Source organism: Temnothorax nylanderi, unplaced genomic scaffold (genome assembly GCF_030848795.1).
Source record: "Temnothorax nylanderi isolate EJ_2023f unplaced genomic scaffold, tnyl_v1.0 TNYL_tig0005_pilon, whole genome shotgun sequence".
Lineage (NCBI taxonomy): Eukaryota > Metazoa > Arthropoda > Insecta > Hymenoptera > Formicidae > Temnothorax > Temnothorax nylanderi.
Window position 1 is genome coordinate 2,568,853 of NW_027249067.1, and position 19,608 is coordinate 2,588,460.

Consider the following 19,608-nt stretch of genomic DNA (forward strand, 5'->3'; position numbering starts at 1 on the left):
CTGTCACATTCAACGCTGTTTATCCCTACCTTAAAGTATTTTAAAAAATCTAAAAAAAAATTCATGAAACACCTGTCTACATTGTAGTTGACGATTTTATAGTCATTTTTGATAAACATCGTTTGTTCTTTGATAAACATCTTCTAACAGGCTTCCAAGTTTTATAGTTACGAACAGATATCACTTTATCTCGGACGCCGTAGACCCACGTATACACGTTAAGGGTTAAAGCAGAGTGAATGAGGAATTGCGTAATTGTCTCGGAATTTTACAAGACCACATACGTTTTGCAGGAATGGGGCCTCACGAAGGACGGCCTGATCAAGCATCACGATCTCTGCCTGACCCTGCCAGTATACGCCAAAGGTACTACGCTGCTGATGCAGATCTGCGACGGCAGCGAGAATCAGAAGTGGCGGCACTTGGAGGGTGGCCTGATACGGCACACCAGAATCCCCGTGTGCGTGGACTCGCGATATCACGCGCAGCGCGGCATCACGGCGGAGAAGTGCGACTCGAGTGCGGAGACGCAGAGGTGGCATCTCTACAACCACAATCACTAGCTGATATGGTTGCGGTGAACACGCCATTCACCCGCGGACTCTCTCTTATCGCTACGCGTCGCGACGTGATCATCGTATAACGAGGCCGATCGCGTCAGAGGTGCGTTACTTAATTAGGGACTGGCTGTCTACGACGCGCAACCGGATCGATCGATTCGAGCGTGGACCGACGTTATCTTCGTGACCGTGGCTCTTCACGATATCGATGAAGAACCTCATTTTGTACCACGCTGACTTGCGAGTTCGCGAGTTCCCGACGTAGCCTGTCTTATAAAGGATCGGATGATGATATATCTGGTTAAAAGAAATCTAATGAATTCCCTCTAATGATATTACGAAAAGTGGTACACGCATCTCACACTAAAACGGAATAATATCGCAAAAGAAAGTGAAAAATGTTTTAAGACTGCTTAGCGTTTGTGACTCTGAATCAAACAAACTTCAGTTTCTATATCCATGAGAATTCCATTACTTCCGATCGTTTTCTTAGGCACTAGATCATCCTACTTTTACAATGACAAAAGATTAACCTGATGGGTTGACATCTCGCAATCGATGTGATAAGTGTAAAATTATTTATAATAAAATAATATATAAAAATTATAGAAGCGTGTGTATGAGCCAGTGATGCAAGTGGAAGTTGTGTACTGATTTGGTACTGCGATCCGATTATGCACGCTGATTATATTTCAAAATACCGAATCCACAAATAGCGATACTTCATACAACTGATGATGCAATTGATTCAAACAAGTAAAAATCATATTGTTGAAAGCCATTCTTAACACTTAACATTTAATACTTAATTACTAGTTTTAGCTTCAAAGAAATCCATAGGGCACGAAAATCTCTAGTTTTCGAGGTTTATGATGTTATTAAAAAATTGAGGTTGTGTATTAACAAAGAAATAATTGCGATGAAATATCCATGTACTTTATAATTACCAGACTTATTTCTGCGAGAGATGTATTATTTAAAGAAGGATTTAAAGAAATTTTATAAAATATGTTGCGTGCGAGCGACTAACTCTTCAATTCACAATGTTATCTCAAAATTATACATACAAGATATAAGCATAAACACTTATACAGAATTTTTTTTTGAAACTTTCGTTAATAAAATTTATATAAAATTCAATTTATATGAATTTAAACTGACATTGGAAATTGAAGAGTCAGATTGAAACCAAATCTATGCGGTAATAATGCTTTTAATGGAACATAACTAATCAAACTTAATCATTGCTAACAGATCGATAAAGAAATAATACAAAGTTGAATTATTATTTTTTTCTTTTTTTTTGCAATTAAAAAGTTGACAAAACGAAGAAATAGATTAGAAGTCCGGGAATTAAAAATATAATTATGGCAGTTAATCGGTTTTACGGCGTAACCTTAGCTGACGATATGTTTATTTACGTATGTTTCTAGTAAATCCATAAAAAAATATTTAATGAAGGCGATATCGAGTTATTTTTTAGAACGGGTACGTGCTTGAGTGTCCAATTGCGACGGGCAACTCATCTTTTTTTATGTATTTATTTACGTGCGATTTTTTTAAATAAATACGCCAAAGCTTTTACACTTGGCACTATTTGTTTAAAGTAATCGATAGTTTTATCACAAATACCATTTTGAGATTACGCTTTTATGCAAACAACTGCGGAGAAGCTTTTCGCTGTTTATTCGAGATAAGAACGTACGCAGAATCTTTTATAATTATATTATGTTATCACAATGTACATCAAGTAATTTAAATATTCAATTTTCAATGAAGTATGTATAATTTCCACATCATTTTATGAAATTTGAAAGACGCTCTGCACTTTGTATACTGAAATATAGACGCAAGAAGCTTATCAGCGACTGAAATCGCTATTTTTACCGGGCCCAAAATCATGCTAGATTCGTACAATGCGTATTCTTTTTATCTGGTCTTATTGTTAGTGTATGCGGCGCATCCAGATCCGCGGACATCTTTCTCTCCAATCAAAGAACAAATCGCGAAGAACAATATGCGTTCCCTTCAAAAGCACGCGCTACGATTTGCAGAAAAGAAATTTATTTTTGTAACTAATTGTATACTTACTTGGTTGTGCGAATAAACGAAAAGCGCAGGGTGTATGAGCATACTTAACATATTGTAGCTTGGTAATAACATTCCAAAAAATTTGCATTTCTACTTTTCGAAAACAAGTATTACTTCTCAAGTCCTTCAATTTCTTTTTATCTTTTCCCGTTAGAACGTTGTAACGCTTATTTTAATAATGGCCATTAAGAAGTTCGATTTCCGTAAAAACTAAATTATATGAAAATAAGAATTCTCAAGAGCGTCAAACCGAATCGAAAATAAAACGGCAGCGCCGTGTGGATTCATTACTCGCCTACAACGTGTTAAGTGAAAATCAAGATAGCTAACGCAGCTAAATATAGCAATACATATTAGCAGACGCGATCTTTTGTACACTTATACTTTCCGATGATAATGTCTTACTGCCGTCTCTTCGCGCTGGGACTATAAATACCGCGAAGTGAGATGAATAATATACATATAATATAATATCGTAAAAACTTTTGTATGATACACACGGGCATCCATATTACATCCACGCCAGCTGCTGTAGTAATTATCCGTTAAGAAAAATTCTTTTGATATCGATATTGTATACGTAGAACGATAACAATTTAATGTAGATATAATATATACGCGACCGATGAAATTGGCCGTGCCCTAATTAAACGAATGCGATATTACGAATAATCTCGAATTGCTTCTGAAAATCAAAATATCAAGAAAATGTCAGAGTTTTATTATCGTCGCGAAAAGAGCGTTGTTTTTAGAGCGTTTTCCTTTAATCAGAGCACCGGCTGCCACAGCGATATATACGTAGATGGTAAATATGTACACGGGGTATCCCTACGCGTATCATTATCGCGCTTCCTTTCGGCTGCAGATTCTTTGAAGGATTCCGACTGAGTCAACTTTCCTTTAGCGCGAGAGATTGAAAAGGAGGTATAATTACGGAGTTAGTTAACATTGGAATTAAAGGATTTCGCCGCACCAAGGCTCAGCGGCGCACGTAGGAACTTTGTTTCCGGATAATTTTAAGGGCGAACTTCGCCCGGCGGAGAAATAATTTCAAGCTTAATTAACGGAATACTTAACTTTTAATATTAAATATCTTGACGATTAAATCTGATAATTAGGGGAGATTAAAGTTCTTTCGGCATTAACTGATAAACAAAATTGCGCTTCCAAACTCGTGACTGTTGATACAGCATCGTTTTTTTTTTGTTAAGAAACAAATTTAATTTAGGTTGGTTGACGAAACTTTAAATGAAATAACGGGATATCAAACTTGTACATCTACACGAAAATGCAGCCGCGCAGGGTCCCTTAATACCGAACTTATGTTTCACACGATCGCTGTTGTAAATAATTATGTATATTTCATTGATTATATCCTTCCCGTCCTAATTCTTCCGAATAGCTTCTTTCGCTATCAGCGTGAATACTTATATATCGCTTCCATGCATTTCCCGTTCAAAAAAAAAGGGGATTGCCACACACAATCGTACTACGTATCTGTAAATAAATATATATTCACGGCATATATACATAATATACATAATAATATAACTTAACGAACGTCGCGTACTTCCAAGATCAATAAAAAATGTAAGATACTAAAGCGACTCTCGACTTTTTAATCTTAAGTATATATAGCGGGTAACCAATCAATGTTAATATTCGTGTGTCCAGTAATATGAAAATTTATACTCGAGAAGCGAAATTGTGGTGCAGATAGGATAAGAGCGCGCTGTACATTGAACGAACATTTACATCCTTGTCATATATAAATACGATGCGTTAATGCGAATATTTTGTCTGACAAGAGCAATTTTGGATAACGAGAAATAATCCCCAGCGTCAGTTCGGCATCCGCTACTTTCAAATTACAATAATTTTGCCGTAAGATTTGAAATGGCGTTTGCGCCGAATCGCGCAAGGTGCATATTGAAGATGTTATATACTTGGAATAAAATATCCTGATAAAAAATAAGCAGAACTGAAAGTAGAAACTTAAAGAGAGATGAAGACACGGTCAATTTTTTAAACATTCTTTTAAAATCCTCCCTTTCATGTATTTCAAAATATCCGAAATATTCTGTGAAATATTTAGTATGGAAAAAATATTGAAAAATGCGTATTCTAGGTATATTTGTCTTCAAAATGTTAATCTGAAATTTCCTCTGCTCTATATTTTGCAAATGTAAAATAATTATATATATATATATGTTAAGAATGCGATAACAGTAATTATATAAAAATGAGTTTTTTTAATAAAAATAACGGGATATATCCGTCAATTTATATTTGTGTAACAAAACCTAACTTTTTACATCTCTTTACACATTATTGATTTAAAAATGTCCCGTATACATTATTCCGTTTTACGCTTTTTCAACCCTTGTTGAACTTTCCTTTTTATTACAGCAATGTCCACGTCAGTCTTCGTAGTCTCACTTTCAACAGGTTTCTCCTCGGGTGGTACGAATGCCTGCGCCCTACGCTCCTGCCTCTTCTTGGTTGCCTCCTCGTGTCTCGCTTCCTGTTCCCTCTTTCTCTTTGCCCTCTTTTGCTCCTCCTTCAGGAAGTATTCACCAGATGCCATTTCCTTGTCGAGCTTGCTCTCTTGCTGAGGTGGCGGGAACGGGGTGTACGGTTTCTTCTCCTTCTTCTTCTTCGGTTCTTTGCGCTTACTTATGTTCTTGCTGCTATACTTGGGAAGATACCGTTCCCAGTTCTCGTTCTTTAAATTTGGATTCTTGGCGAGTTCTCGTTTAAGCATCAAAGTCTTGAGGCTGTAAACTGGATGAATATTTTTCATGGTATCCTCTACCAGTTTTCTCACCTGTTGCACACCTCTGTAAGGTCCCAGCGCCGACACAGTTTGGCCCTGAACTACGACGTAACAGTTAGTGAGCAGCTCGATGGATTTCAAATTACACCCGTTTGGTCCAATGAGCCTCTGCCTCCGCTTGACAAACTTATCCTTGTTCCTGACAAAAGAGGATATCTTTATGACGTCCGCGGTAATGTCATCCTGGAGAACTCTCACCGCTTGCTCAAAGGGAACCGAACGAGCCATGAGCTTGATCATGTCGCGTGCTTTGATGATGATGTACGGGTCCCAAGTCTTTCTGGTAGTCTTCACCGTCATGCTTCCCTCCATGAGATCCATCTCGGCCTTGACGTGATGCTCGGCCAGCGCTTTCTGAACTAGCGGCCAATGTTCCTTCAAATAATGCTCGCGATACTTCGGGAACATAGTAGCAAACGAGCTCTCCTCGAGCAGGCGATGTGGATTATCTTCTTCTTTAAATTCTGGTATCTTCAATGACCACGCATTGTCGACCGGCCCGGTTTTCTGTGCCTTCGCGCTTTTCTTCGAGCCACCCATTCTCATGCGATTCAGAATGATGAGCCAATGTATAATAAACGTGTACGCGTTCGGCCTCGTAGCTCGTAGGTGAATATAGGTTATGTTGGAGGAATTTCAAACTTCCGGAAGGAGAATGATATTCAGCGCCAACGCTGATCTGAACCTGTATTCCGTTCCTACCTACCGACAACTGTCGGTTCGATAAGTGTCGTTGCGCAGCCTAGGTTTTTCATATCGTACCACATTCGTACCGACAGTACCGACACCGACGATTGTCGGTAAGCGGAACAGAATACGGCCCCTGATGCCCGTTCTAGACTGGGGGATGATCCTACTCGCGGCTCATCCTAGTGAGTAGTGTAAGGCCCAGTTTCACAGTGGCCAGTTAGCTTAACTAGTAGTTAATTCTCACTCTCCGTCTCTTTCTAACCTTTGAGGTTAGAAAGAGACAGAGAGTGAGAGTTAACTACTAGTTAAGCTAACTGGCCACTGTGAAACTGGGCCTTAGACGGATAAAAATCATTGATATAGTTCATGATTTTCACCCGTCTACACTACTCACTAGGATGAGCCGCGAGTAGGATCATCCTCCGACCTCCAGTCTAGAACGAACATGGGAGAGGCCATCCCGGTCTTTTTCGTGGGACCGTCGAAAGCCCCTGTACGCTACCGCCAGTATATCCATTGATCCATTTTCGAAATTGGTACTACGTAGCCACGTTCATTTTCCGACACTGCCGATAAAACATCATTTTGGTGCGCGTCCGTGCTACACCTGCAAATGTGTAGTGTTACATGTATAACACCAATACGTAATACCAAAATTTCGAAAATGGATGTATTCTCGGTAGTGTACAGGGGCTTTCGATCGGTCCCACGAAAAAGACCGGGATGACTTCTCATCAGGCTTCTCTCTACTGGAAGTGACGACAAATCACTACATATATATATCAACAAATGATAAAGTACCATCTATTGCCAAAGTAGATTTAACTTACTATCGATCAGTCAATGAAATGTTTTATTAACTTCTGTTCATCATTATATCATCAGTTGTCATGTTGACGACAATAATAATTAATACTGTGGTGGAAAAATGTCTCAGAATTGTTCATATTATTAATTAGAATTTCTATAAAAATTTTTAGACTTTTTTAGAATGCTCAGAATTTTTTCAGATTTTTAAATAAATTTATAACGAATTGAAACGTCTTTTTAGAAAAACTCAGACAAAATAATAATACTATTTCAGATTCTTCCAACATGACTTTATAGAAATCTGAATAAGTATAAGAAAATCTGTGCAACTTAATTGTCGGAAATTTTCATACATATACTGAAAATGTTCCGAAAATTCTCATTCAATTATTTTTGAAAGTATCCGAGAAACTTTATTTTTTTTAGAATTTTTTATAAGTCTCAATTCTTACAAAATTTCTGGAAAAAATATAAGAAATTTTTTCACTAAGGTAAATGATGGTATTTTTATCCACTTTTGTCGTTAAAACATAACTTATTTCATAAAAATCTTTATTTTAGAATACTCTTCATGTTTTGGATTAAGAGTGGCGCACGAAATATGGCCCCAAACAATTTTCGTAACTGTATTTTACGTTTAGGGTCGGTTTTACGTACGCCACTCTGTATTTCATAAAACAGCTTACTTTTATTTCGTCCACGCAACGTTATTACTTACCCTTAAACCAAATAACATATTTTCTTTAAGTGATTTTTGCTATAATTCATGAAACTAAAAAATCAAGTCAATAAAATATAATATGGGATTAAAAATATAGCCAATCTTTTCCACGCATTCAAGTCACATATAGAAGATATCGGAACAGCTAGGATTATCTATGACCCAGTTTATTATACAATTACAATATCCTTTACTAATCATACTGTGATAAATAATAATTGTAATAATCGTAGTATATCTAGATAACACGAACTATTTATGATTGATATGATTTTATTTATACACCATTCAACATTCTCACTTATTCACTTTCTCCCTCTCGTACGCTCTATCTTTCTCTCTTTCTCTTTCAATCCCACAAAAATCGCCCTGTCATCAAAAGATGCGAGGCGACAGCTGCAGACACACGCATTAGCAGGAAATTTGTCTAATTATTACAGTCCGCCGACGGAAAAAATTCGCGAATCGCGACACCGTCGTTCATGATCGCTCGATAATTCTTAGTACAAAATAGTTAAACGATTTATCGTTCTCGTTTGAACGGGGGTTTCCGATCGTCGCGACGTTTTAAGAACTGTCATACCGTGCTCTTCGCGTATTACCCTTACACGATTATGTTATGCGCCTCGTGATAACGTATTACACATCGAACGTTAATAAAACCTATGGTAATCCTATAATTTTCCACGAAGACGTCAAGAAATTGGGCACTCTAAATTAAAACGCAAGATGCCAAAAATTGAGACAATCCATGATTTTCTACTATCCAATTTAACAAACAAAATTTTTGATTAATCTTCGATCAAAGTGCAAACAATTTCGTATAATAAGTTAAATACCCCAGGTAACAAGCTGATGTTACTTGTCATCTTTTTGATGTTACTTTTTGTCAAAATAACAATAAATAACGTTAGCTTGTTTTCTGGGACTTTACACACAATATAGTTGATTGTATAATTATTAAAGAAAGATTAAATGTACTTTTTTTAAAATGTTTCTTAAGATTAATGTTTTAGTTCAAATTTTCGAAATTTGGCATTCAGTAGGGTCATAATTTAAAGTGTCCAATCGCGCGTCTTGCGTCGAAAGTATAAATTCTTCTACAAGTAGTCGACTAATTGGTATACCCAGAGCTTTGTAGCTTCGTTTTCTCCTAATTACTGAACATCTAGAATCACCTTAAGCCAATTATGACGCAGATGGAAATAAAAAGCAAGAGATCTCGTATCATTTTTGGTCTAAACTTAATGTGTGTACTTTATAAAAAATTACTCTGTATAGAGTTAATTTAGTTAGTTAGTTTAGTTATTATGTTGTTTGGATAATTCACAAACTAACGAAATAAATTCTACCCATTTACATATTTATAATTCTATGATTGTTGACATTGTCGAAAATGTTTGAATATTAATTTAGAATCAAGAATTTGCTTCATCACATGTCCTGTATTTTTAATCCTGCTTCTTATCCCGTCTGATCATAGATTGGCTCTAACGCACGTATATATGGTGAATCGAGTATTATTTATTCACTACTAGATTGTATATACAGTTATAATATATACACACACAGATGAAAATGACAGGACGGTAGGAGAAAAATACATTTCTCTAACGCGACATCACAATTGTAACAATAAAAAAAGGAACAATTCTCAAAACTGAGATATATAAATTTTCCATCGAACGTGTAATCCATAATATCTCCCAATATAATTTTCTTTCTACAAGAATACGAACTAAAATTGTAACTTGAAAGGAATGGGGGAGTGAGGAACTACAGAAAATCAAACAAAAAGAAAATGCCGCTGTAACTGAAAGCTCTCTAGCACTTTTATTCTCAAATAATAAAAGTTAAAATATAATGAAATAATAATAACTAATAATAATTATTGATGGATGTAACTAATACAATAAAATGTCTATCCATTTTGCGCATTATGCCTATCAAACGCATTACAACATATCGAACGAGTAATCAGCCGACGATGATGCCGTAGCGAGGAGAGGAGTGGGGGATCGTATTCTCTATGTCATTATCGTATTAATTGTCTATAAACTGTTGACGAAAACAAAAATCGATAACCTTCTCCCCGCCTTTATGATTCTCTTTTTGCTTAACTGTCTCCTCTCTCCAATTTCTTTCTGAGCTATCGTATTCTCTACCTCCCTGTCCTCTTTTCACTCATCGTCGTCCGCGCACCTGCCAACGGATGTGCGGCCTTAGGAACTCTTTTTTTTATTCGCGTTTCTCCTTTTATCTTAGTATAATTCGCCCCTCTGTCCGTGCACGTGTTTTTGTCGACAATGTGTTTTCGCTACAGCTTGGTCCACGACTCTGGGAGTTCAGGTTTAAGGATAGAAATGAGATGAAGTATGAAATGAGACGAAAGGAGGGCTGTCGGATGTTGCTCGTGCGTGATCTAACAGTTCGACTCAACTCAACGTTGTTAAGGAATTTTCTAACGCGTTTGTGTATTAACCTTCCGTGATCGAGCTTGTTGAAATAACAATTTAGAAGGAAACTATGTATTTTAAAGTTTGCCTTATCAAAATACCGTTGTTACGTTTCGAATTATTTTGTAGCGCAACGTAACAGTACGGTGGCACCGTGCAAAATGATGGAATCATGTGATGACAGCATACACGCGCTTCCCTCGTGTAATTACATACAGTTATAAAAAAGTAAAACACTGTCAGATACAAAGTCGCATGGTAATTTACACGACAAGCGACATTAACAACAGTAGCATGTGTATTGTGACTACATAGTGATCGCAATAATATGATAATAATGATGACATGGTGATAATGATGATGATAATAGTACACGTCGCTAAGTTCTTAATTATCCGCGATCTCCTATTAGATCCTACTATATACAACGTCCGTTTATACATTTATGTATATGTATATATGCATATGTATACGCAGATGCACGTAAAGATTTTGTATATACTATGATGCACAGTCGATAACTTACATGATATTACAATAAGATCACCGTATATATATATATTTATATGTATACATTTTTACGCAAGTTCTTCACGTGAATAATGGAATCTATACACACGCATGAGTTTTAGGAATAAGTAATGTGGTTGGTATATCACGTTTCCTGGCCTATAATCTAAAATCATAGCCCTTAATTAATCACCGAAAGTGTTCGCGGGAAACGGATCGATCGTAGCGAGCGCAAATCGAGAGTCACAGCGGAGTGCGAAAAGTACTACCTAATATACCGAAAGGGAGTATGTACAACAAAAAATATATATATATATATTAAAATATATTAAAGCACTCGCATTAAAAAATATGTGACGTATCCTGCTGTGTACTTCCACGAAAAAAATACAACATAAAATGTCGGAAACGTCCGAATCTCCACTGCGTCCATCTCGATGTACGAGAGTGCACGCACGCTTATATATAAACTCGCCACTTAGTGTATGTGATCATATATACATTACGTATTACCTAGGTACCGCGTTATCTACAGTATTACTAGCTACCGCTAATTAACCGCTCATGACTGTCGAAAATCTTTTCATCAAGGATGCAAGTACTCAACATTGCTACACGCGCGGAAGATCGGTACCGCACGCGAACATATCTTGCGTCGCATCCTCGGTAATATTCGGTGGCCTTAAATCGTATAATATATACAGCCCTGTGACACAGATATGTACGATACGATGACAGACACGCCTACGTATATATATTTATATATGTACAATTGTATTGTCGGATCTCGCTATTTTATCATTGAGACGCCACAACTCAGTTTGTCACGGGGAAGCAAAGGCGCCATCGAATAAATAAAAAATTATTAACAATAAGAAAAGAAAAAAACGAGTAATTTTTCTACATGATTTATTGCGCTCTGAATCGTTTAGACATCTATGTGAATGGATAGCTTTTAATGAAGTTACAGTAATCGATAACTCGTTCGTTGATAATAATTTTCGGTATCGATAATCAAATTGATTAATGAACCCGTTAAATTAATAAGTCATAAGCATTTTCTCGCGATGACTAATTTCCGTAAATTAATGCGAGCAAATATAGCAAAAAAAAGAACAGCCGATAATTGAAAGTCATCAATTTATCACCTTTTGAAACGTAATTGAAATATATCAGAAATAATCCTGTAAATATTATATAAAATTATACATTCGGTATTTATGAGAAAGAATGTTCATATAAATATGTTTATATAAATATTCATATAAATGTGTAAAACACAATTTGACATATTTTTATAAACACCAATCACGTTGCAATTAAGAATCGTCAAACTTTTCCTATTATTGGCAACGTATGATCTATAAGCATTAAAGTCAGTCCGTTCTGTTTGCGGATAAATGTAATTTTTGTTCATCATTGAATGGTTTCCAAATGAGAAAGAAAACCGATATATTTCAACATGTTTCATCTTATACGCTCTTTGAAGCATATAACATTACATAGCATTAAAACTAGTCCGTTTAAAAAAATTGTCCTAATATTAATAATAATCTCTCACAATTGCCTCATATACAGATAAAAGAATCTTATAACGAATTTGTGCGCAGTTGGATATATTAATTTGCACTATTACAAATTAAAAAGTACGTTATATATTATTTCGATGCGTAAGCGTAATAAACATAAACGCATTCAATTAATGAAATGTGCAGCATACGACATACTAAAAAATATGTAACAACTTATGCTGAACATTTAACCGTTTATGTATATACTATGCTTACGTCTTTAATTAATTTTTATACAACAGTCTTTAATATGCACTAGTGCACGCTAATGCATTCAACCGAATTAGTTATTAGTTCTCCGTATACTTAAAAGTGCACATTAATATTCATGCTATAATACGCAGCGTGTCTTCGTATACCCTTTAAATGTTTATAACAACTGCGGATGATTTAATGATCAACATGGATTTAGATTTGTCCAATTCATAATATATCATTTCATTTACACTCTCTCGTTCAATCACTTCTCAATTAGTTATCTATAAAATTGATTAGTCGCACTGTCTTCTTTTGGATTCTCTTTGTGATCTCTTCGTGAATTCTTTATTTCTTACACGCTACTATCGAATTCCATTTGATAGCATCATCAATGATGCTGGCTGCTAGATGCAAGAAGTTAACTTGTCTATTCTTGATTTTCTTTTCACAGTCGAAATATTAAAATATAAACTGGAAATTAAAGGGGAAATCAAGAATGGATAAATTAACTCAATGCTGATAAATGAAGAATACGAAAGTTCGTTTGTAGATCATCGAGATCCAATGTACTCCGAATGTTACCTTGGTTAATAGCGTCAAAAAAATCAAATCATCGGCTAATGATAGAATTCCGGTAGATTGCACAAGCGTCGTGCTTGTTGCTGATGATGGTGCTGCTGTTGTTGGTGCGATTGCTGATGATGCTGATGATAGAGAGTGTCCCCTTGATGGGTCACTTGCTGGTGTCACTCGTGGGACTTGTTGTTCAGTGGATGATAATTGCCTGACGAAGTTACTAAAGCGAGAGGTATGGACGCTGGATGAGGATGCGAGTGGCCCGCATTGGAGGAATGCGTCGTGAGCGCTAGAGGACTACCAGAAATGGAATTGGCGAGGGAAGCGAACACCGAAGGTGCAGGCGACGCCATGGTTGGACTGCCCATCGCAGCCGTTGGTGGATTGATCCTTTTTTCTTTTTGCCTCCTGAAACACAATTATATGTTGCTTAAAGAGAACAAAAATTTTGATACAAAATCCTCAATCTATCGTTATGATAAATAAAAAAAAGGGGAAAAAATATAATTTTTTCCCATAATTATATATATATCTTAACGTTTTAATATCTACCTGTTACAAAACCACACACGAACCACTTCTTTCTCCATCGCAAGGCTATCTGCCAGTAGGGTTATCTCCTCGGACGTGGGCTTTGGGTTTTGAATAAAAGCTTTTTCGAGGGCCACTCTCACGCTGGTCTCTATCGACGTTCTCTTCTTCCGCCGCCTGCCAATCGCTTCCGGTGTCGTAAGTGGATTCGACAGAGAGTTAGGATTGTTCAATGAATTATCAGCATCCTCGAGCCACTTTTGTAACAGTGGTTTCAGTTTGCACATGTTTTTGAAGGAAAGATTCAGTGCCTCGAACCTGGAATGCAGAATCATCGATTTTGTTTAACTTAAAGCCAGTAGCTGTTATTTGATTAAATTAGAAATAATGTAAATAAACTTTTTTTTGTCTTATCTCATTTTTATTATAGAAAAAAATTCGAGCAATGTATAAGCTTAAAAGTCCATAAAAGAAAATAAATAAAAAATTCAGAATAATATCAAGACGTCTTTTAAACATTTTTACAACGGTTGCGCTACCTGAGAATTATACTTACTTTATCACAATTCAAACAAAGAATATATTTACCTGGAAATCGTAGTTTGGGAAAAATCGTTGCCATAAAGTTTGCCCATAGCGAGTCCGACGTCGCCTTGAGTAAAACCAAGCTTGATCCGTCTTTGTTTGAACGTTTTGGCGAATTGTTCTAGCTCTTCGAGGTCCGTTGTTTCCTCCGGTGAAGGTTCTAATCTTGTCGGTTTTACTGCTGGTGGTGTGCTAGGTGGTGGTGATGATCTCTGCGCCAAACTTCGCCCAACTAAATTGCCGCTACTCTGAAGAGCCTGCTGTTTCTGTAGTAACTGCGCTGCCGCTTGGACCTAATAATTTTTAGTTTTTTTTTTAAATAAATTACAAATTGTTCGAAAACACACACACAGGATTAAGATAATTATATAAAATAATCACAATCGACCGCAGTAATAAAGATTCTTAAACATGCAAATTAAAGTTGTATCGAGACGTTTAGACATGTCTTGGATATAATATACTTTTATCACTTTGAAAGGAATTTTATCTGAAATTATTACAAAACAATTTTCATGCTTCCATTCGGAAATAAATTTCGCAATCGCTAATATCTGGATACAACTCTGTCCTAAATCGTACCTGCATGGACTGTGAGCGCGGATGACTCGGTCTTGTCGGGTAGCCACCGCTCTGCAACAGCCCCTGCAAGACGTTGACGACCATTGGTGAAAATCAACATAATGGTCATCTGCGCTTTATCTCTATTTGTAATAGAAATTCGTTTTTTGCGGTGTTTTTAAAACGCGTTTTCAAAACGAAACTCAGCTTTATAATTGATTTATCATTCCTCTACGATCTTACATGTAAAATCTTTAGAAACGAGCATTATATGATTCAAAAATACAATTTATGTACATTCACTTATATGTAATTTTGCACCCGTCAATCTCGAAGATAAATGTCTCGGTATTTTTAGGGAACGCGCGGCACGTGTCGAGCTCGTGCGCGTACAGGTACGAAAAATGTAATTCCAAGGGTTGAATCTGTCCGATCGATTATTTTCATCTATTCCTTAGCCACGATGCTCGATTATGAGGATGAAGGGTTCGCGTCACGGGCACGGTGTTCCCGGTCGGGAAAGGGTTCGGGGTTGGTCGCGTGTCGCCGGCATACGAGCAGCTAGTTTATGCGCTTTGTGGCCGCGAAGACACCCTACGGAAACGCCTCGAGTTGAGCCACGTGCGGGATCAACCGCGACAGGTTAACGTCTACAATTTAGAGACACTCTGTTTAACTTCAAGCAGAACTAATCTGGCATTTAAGAAACAGAACAACGATTTAAAAATATTTACAGAAATGCTTGATAACACAAACATTTTCCTGTATGAAAAAGTAGTAAGAAAGAAATAATTGATGAACAAATCAGTGCGTACATTAATTTGTAACATTTATGAAACTTAGTCAACAAATATAAACGTATAAAAGTATTTTGTGACTTGTATGTGTGTATCTATAGTGTAAATTTCATTTTTCCGATTGCACAATTTACTCGAAAGATTCCTTTAAAAATAGTGGTATTATTCCATATTAAAATTTTTCACTCTGTATTAAAATATTTCACAATTTTCATAGTGATTAAAATCAAGACGTAAAGGATTCACGAAGGGTGATCTCTGAATGAAGAAATTAAACCTCTGTTGCGGCAGATAAGCCACACAAAAGTCCTCACGTGGCGCACACGCGTAACCGCCCGCGAAGGGGTTGAAAGGGTCAGGTTGTACTCGGCAAAGCGATTTCCCGAGTGAAGAAGGTCGTGTGCCTGTCTTAATGCTCCGCGCGAAAAAAAAAAAGAAAGAAGAACAGATGAGGACGATCCTCCCTTAGAAGAAGAAGGAGCGCGTTGAAAAGAGGAAACATCCTGGCCACGTGTGAGGTAACAAAAGGCACCCCGGGGCAAGGTGCCGAAGGGCCCTATAAGCCCACCTTGTGGCATCGCGCGGTACCTTCCGATAGAGAGACGGGGAATATCTAGGGCCCTATAACGCGCAAATACACGCGTGTACGTGTGCATGCACAATAAATATATAATACACACGGCGGAGCACGGCTGCCCATTAAGCGTGCTAAAGCTCGAAGTCGTTTTGTTGATTTTTCCCGGAGACTATAGTTGCACGCGCACGTCGTGACGGATTCTATAGACGCAGTTTTTTTTTTTATTCGTAAATGCAAAGCCCGGTCCATTCAGATCGCTCGCGAGAAGGGCCGAAGGAGGGGGAGAGGGAGCGCATCCAGGAAGCGGGATCGTTTTTCAACGTATCCCCGGATATCGTGGATCGATTCCTCCACCTTCTGCCGATCCGAGAGAGATCCGACGAACAAATAGTGAGAAAATCGTGGAACGCTTCTTTCATCGGAGGAATGCGTGCTGCGAGAGACGACTGATAAATATGTCGCTTCTTTTTTCGGCGATCGTCAAGCGCGGGTTTTAAACCATGCTCGAAACGTGATATTTATCGAGGAAAATCAGGAAATCTCTTTGTACGCCTCTCCTTTTTCCGGGGATGTCTTCAATTATTATCCGTTTTATACGCGTTTTCTGTATTGCTATATTATTATGATTTAGTGATAACTTTTTTCATTTTTACGCAACCGAATTAACAACCAAGATTTTTTTAGCTACTATTTTTGCGATAAATTACATTGCATCTCACTTTTTCCCGTCATCGACGCGAAACAATATAAGAATGCACAATAAGACTAAAATAAACAGGCAACTTTCATCGGAGAATATTTTGTCGAGATCATTTCGATGACTACTTCTTTGAAAAGACTTTAATGCGACGTAATGGAGCGCGAAATTCAGCCGTGATGCGGTTGCAAGTTGGCGCTGTTCGCGCGCATTTTACGCGAAGAATAAGACGTTCGCTCTCGCCTGATCTGCGCCCTGATCAGATAGTACGGCCGAACATTGCGCGCTTCGATCGGCTTCGATCCCTCCGACGGAATCGCAACGGCACGGAATGCAATTTGTGATTTAAATAGATAAGTAATTCGGCAGATAGTTATCGACGGAACATGGAGCTCGTAAATATTATTTTTAATGGACCCCGATCTTAGCTCACAGTGAAACATTGTTGATTACCCGTGCACCCACCTGATTTTGTAGGAAGAACGGCGGGATCTGTCCCGCCGCCGGATTGGCCTGAAACATGGCGAATTGCTGTAGCTGCTGCTGTAGTGATTGCAGTTGATGTTGCTGCAGCGTCGAGGCGATCGCTTGGATATCCTGGGTCCCTAATGCACCGTGCATCAGCAATTGCTGGCTGAGCAACTGAGCGGTCGCCAGCGCGGCCTGCGAATTGCTATTGTTTTGTTGGCCGGACGTGTGTTGCTGCTGGTGGCTGCCCGTGAGCTGGCTGCTGATTCCGGAACTCGGCGAGGACGCGCTGCCGCTGGTGCCGCTGCTGCTGTTGCGTTGCGAGACATCCGTGACCTGAAGTAACGTTGAATTTACATTACATTTGATTTTTATTAACAAATCAAGCTTAAATTTAGTTAAAAATTGTGATAAATATATAATCGGCAGTATATATTTCAAGATTTATATTTATCTGCTCGAGAAGATGTCTTCTAATTATAATAGTCAATATCACGAGCCGTCACTACGGTCAGTAAAAGCGCTATAAAAACTTTTAGCGTTTCCTACGACTGAATAGTTTATCGTTTGATACTATCAAGTGACAATCTTTGATTCCCTCGAAATGCGGGCTACGACATTTCACGCTGTAACGTGGGACCGGGAACACGAAGAATCAGCCGGGCCGCGCGCGAGGCGGGCCACCCTCCCTAATATTACAGAGTAAATTCGCCCGTCGAACAAAGCCGTGTTTACACTCGGCCAGGTCAGGATATTGGTCACTACGGTCCATCCTGCGCTTTTGTGTTTTATAAAACCTACTCTCCCTACCGTCGTCCCTTCTTGTCGTCCATCTCGCTAGTGGCTTCCTTTATTTATTTGTCAAATATTGATCGCGAGCGCTTTTTACGCCCGTCAAGAGCGTCCTGTAGTACGAAAAAAATCGAAGACACGGTCGCGCCGCGTTCCTGAACGATTCCTCTCGAAAGAAAGCACGCTGGGATATTACGCTCGCAAATGGGATTGGTAACGTTGTTGATACATTTAAGCAACGCACACAGGCAACAGATGACAATGGATGACATGACAAAGCACGCTTTCGTCAAAATAAGTAGAGAAAATACCATTGAAGTTAAGTTATTGAAGAAAATCGTCTTTTGTAAACGTTATTGACGAGTTAAGTACGAAGACACATTTAATTATTAATAACAACGCAAACAAAAACAAGATTGATTAATTAAAAAAGATTCCCATAAAAACATTATATATAGGTACTGTTTCCAAGCACGATTAAAAATAAATAAAAAATTATTTAATTATTTATTTGATTTTTATGTATTTAACACAATATTTTTATTTATAAGAAAAATATTTAGTACAATCCTTTTATTTCTATATACAGATTATTTTATTTAAAAAAATATTATACCTGATAAACTTTGTATTTATAACGTTTTTATGTCAAATTAAATAACGAGCTGAAGAAGCAACACGTTGTTTCTATATTTTTCAATGGCGATAATAATAATCTATTGTTAAGACTGTAAAAATGTTTGCCTTTCGTTATTAATTTCGAGAACATTCTATTATATCGTCGATGTTAATAGAATCGTTGACACACGAAGACCAAGAAGAGCAACTAATTTCGCGCGTATTATACAACAAGCATCTGTAGCTTCGTGCACGCAAGATGCCGTGCAAATTATTTGAATTATACTCGTATATTTTGCTCGCGGCACTAATTGTAAAAGCCGCGCCTCTTTTCAGCACTCTCCATGCGCCTCCCGATAATTATTAACGCGTAGTGATACGCGACAAAGATTCGATCAATATCTATTTGTCTTCTAATCGCAAATTACAAATTTATAAAGTATTGAATAGTGTATATTATTTTACATAATTTATAAAATTAAATAAAATTACACAGGTATAAGAGAAATTCTCATAAGATTGTTAATAAAATGATTCAACTTCAATATCAATCAGAAAGAAGAATTATAATCGCGAATGTAGATGAAAGGAATAAGTCAAAACAGATACGAGATCAAAATTTATTTACCAGATTAAGAGCTTCCCTGTCCGAGTCCATGGAGTCATTATCAAGATGTGGCTCGGTGACATCTTGGATGTCACTTGCAATACTCCTGTCATCTCCGCTAAGTTCAGGACCATCAACGTCGCCGTGCAAATCTGCATCTGCAACAAAAAAAAACCTCGATTTAAATGTCTGTTCGATCTAAATTTTTTACGCTTGATAAATCTTTGAAGTCAAATCTATGACATCTTTGCGTTTATTACAAACTCAAGACGCAACGTAACATTGAAAGTTGTAAAACTCTCAGAGATATAAGCTTAAAATACATATTTTTAGACTTCGTATCAAACTTATTATCA

General features: G+C 37.3%; 3 protein-coding genes across 8 annotated transcripts in view; 1 reads left to right on the forward strand and 2 right to left on the reverse strand.

Annotated features, from left to right (window-relative positions):
* Pgant2 (polypeptide N-acetylgalactosaminyltransferase 2) overlaps positions 1 to 4,937 on the forward strand; it is a 187,086-nt gene extending 182,149 nt beyond the window's left edge. For all 5 annotated transcript variants that reach the window (XM_071713111.1, XM_071713119.1, XM_071713145.1 and 2 more), the window contains one exon: positions 294 to 4,937. In XM_071713111.1, the coding sequence (XP_071569212.1) occupies positions 294 to 563 (270 nt within the window). In that variant the 3' untranslated portion in view covers positions 564 to 4,937. The remainder of the gene's footprint in view (positions 1 to 293) is intronic.
* Positions 4,146 to 6,169, reverse strand: Dbe (KRR1 small subunit processome component homolog dbe). Its single transcript, XM_071713161.1, has one exon. The coding sequence runs from the start codon at positions 6,031 to 6,033 to the stop codon at positions 5,008 to 5,010; it is 1,026 nt and encodes a 341-aa protein (XP_071569262.1). The 5' UTR covers positions 6,034 to 6,169; the 3' UTR covers positions 4,146 to 5,007.
* A 1,690-nt stretch (positions 6,170 to 7,859) lies between these two features.
* Positions 7,860 to 19,608, reverse strand: part of LOC139776487 (uncharacterized) — a 126,389-nt gene continuing 114,640 nt past the window's right edge. The window contains exons 5-10 of one of the 2 annotated variants that reach the window (XM_071713178.1): positions 19,274 to 19,410; positions 17,233 to 17,571; positions 14,718 to 14,780; positions 14,139 to 14,428; positions 13,572 to 13,868; positions 7,860 to 13,427 (exon numbers count right to left, since the gene is read on the reverse strand). In XM_071713178.1, coding sequence (XP_071569279.1) covers positions 13,190 to 13,427; positions 13,572 to 13,868; positions 14,139 to 14,428; positions 14,718 to 14,780; positions 17,233 to 17,571; positions 19,274 to 19,410 — 1,364 coding nt within the window. In that variant the 3' untranslated portion in view covers positions 7,860 to 13,189. The remainder of the gene's footprint in view (positions 13,428 to 13,571; positions 13,869 to 14,138; positions 14,429 to 14,717; positions 14,781 to 17,232; positions 17,572 to 19,273; positions 19,411 to 19,608) is intronic. The other variant, XM_071713172.1, reaches the window with a different exon arrangement.

Bases quoted from the DNA above. Each gene is read 5' to 3' on its own strand.
- Dbe (XM_071713161.1), bottom strand. From the start codon at position 6,033: ATGAGAATGGGTGGCTCGAAGAAAAGCGCGAAGGCACAGAAAACCGGG.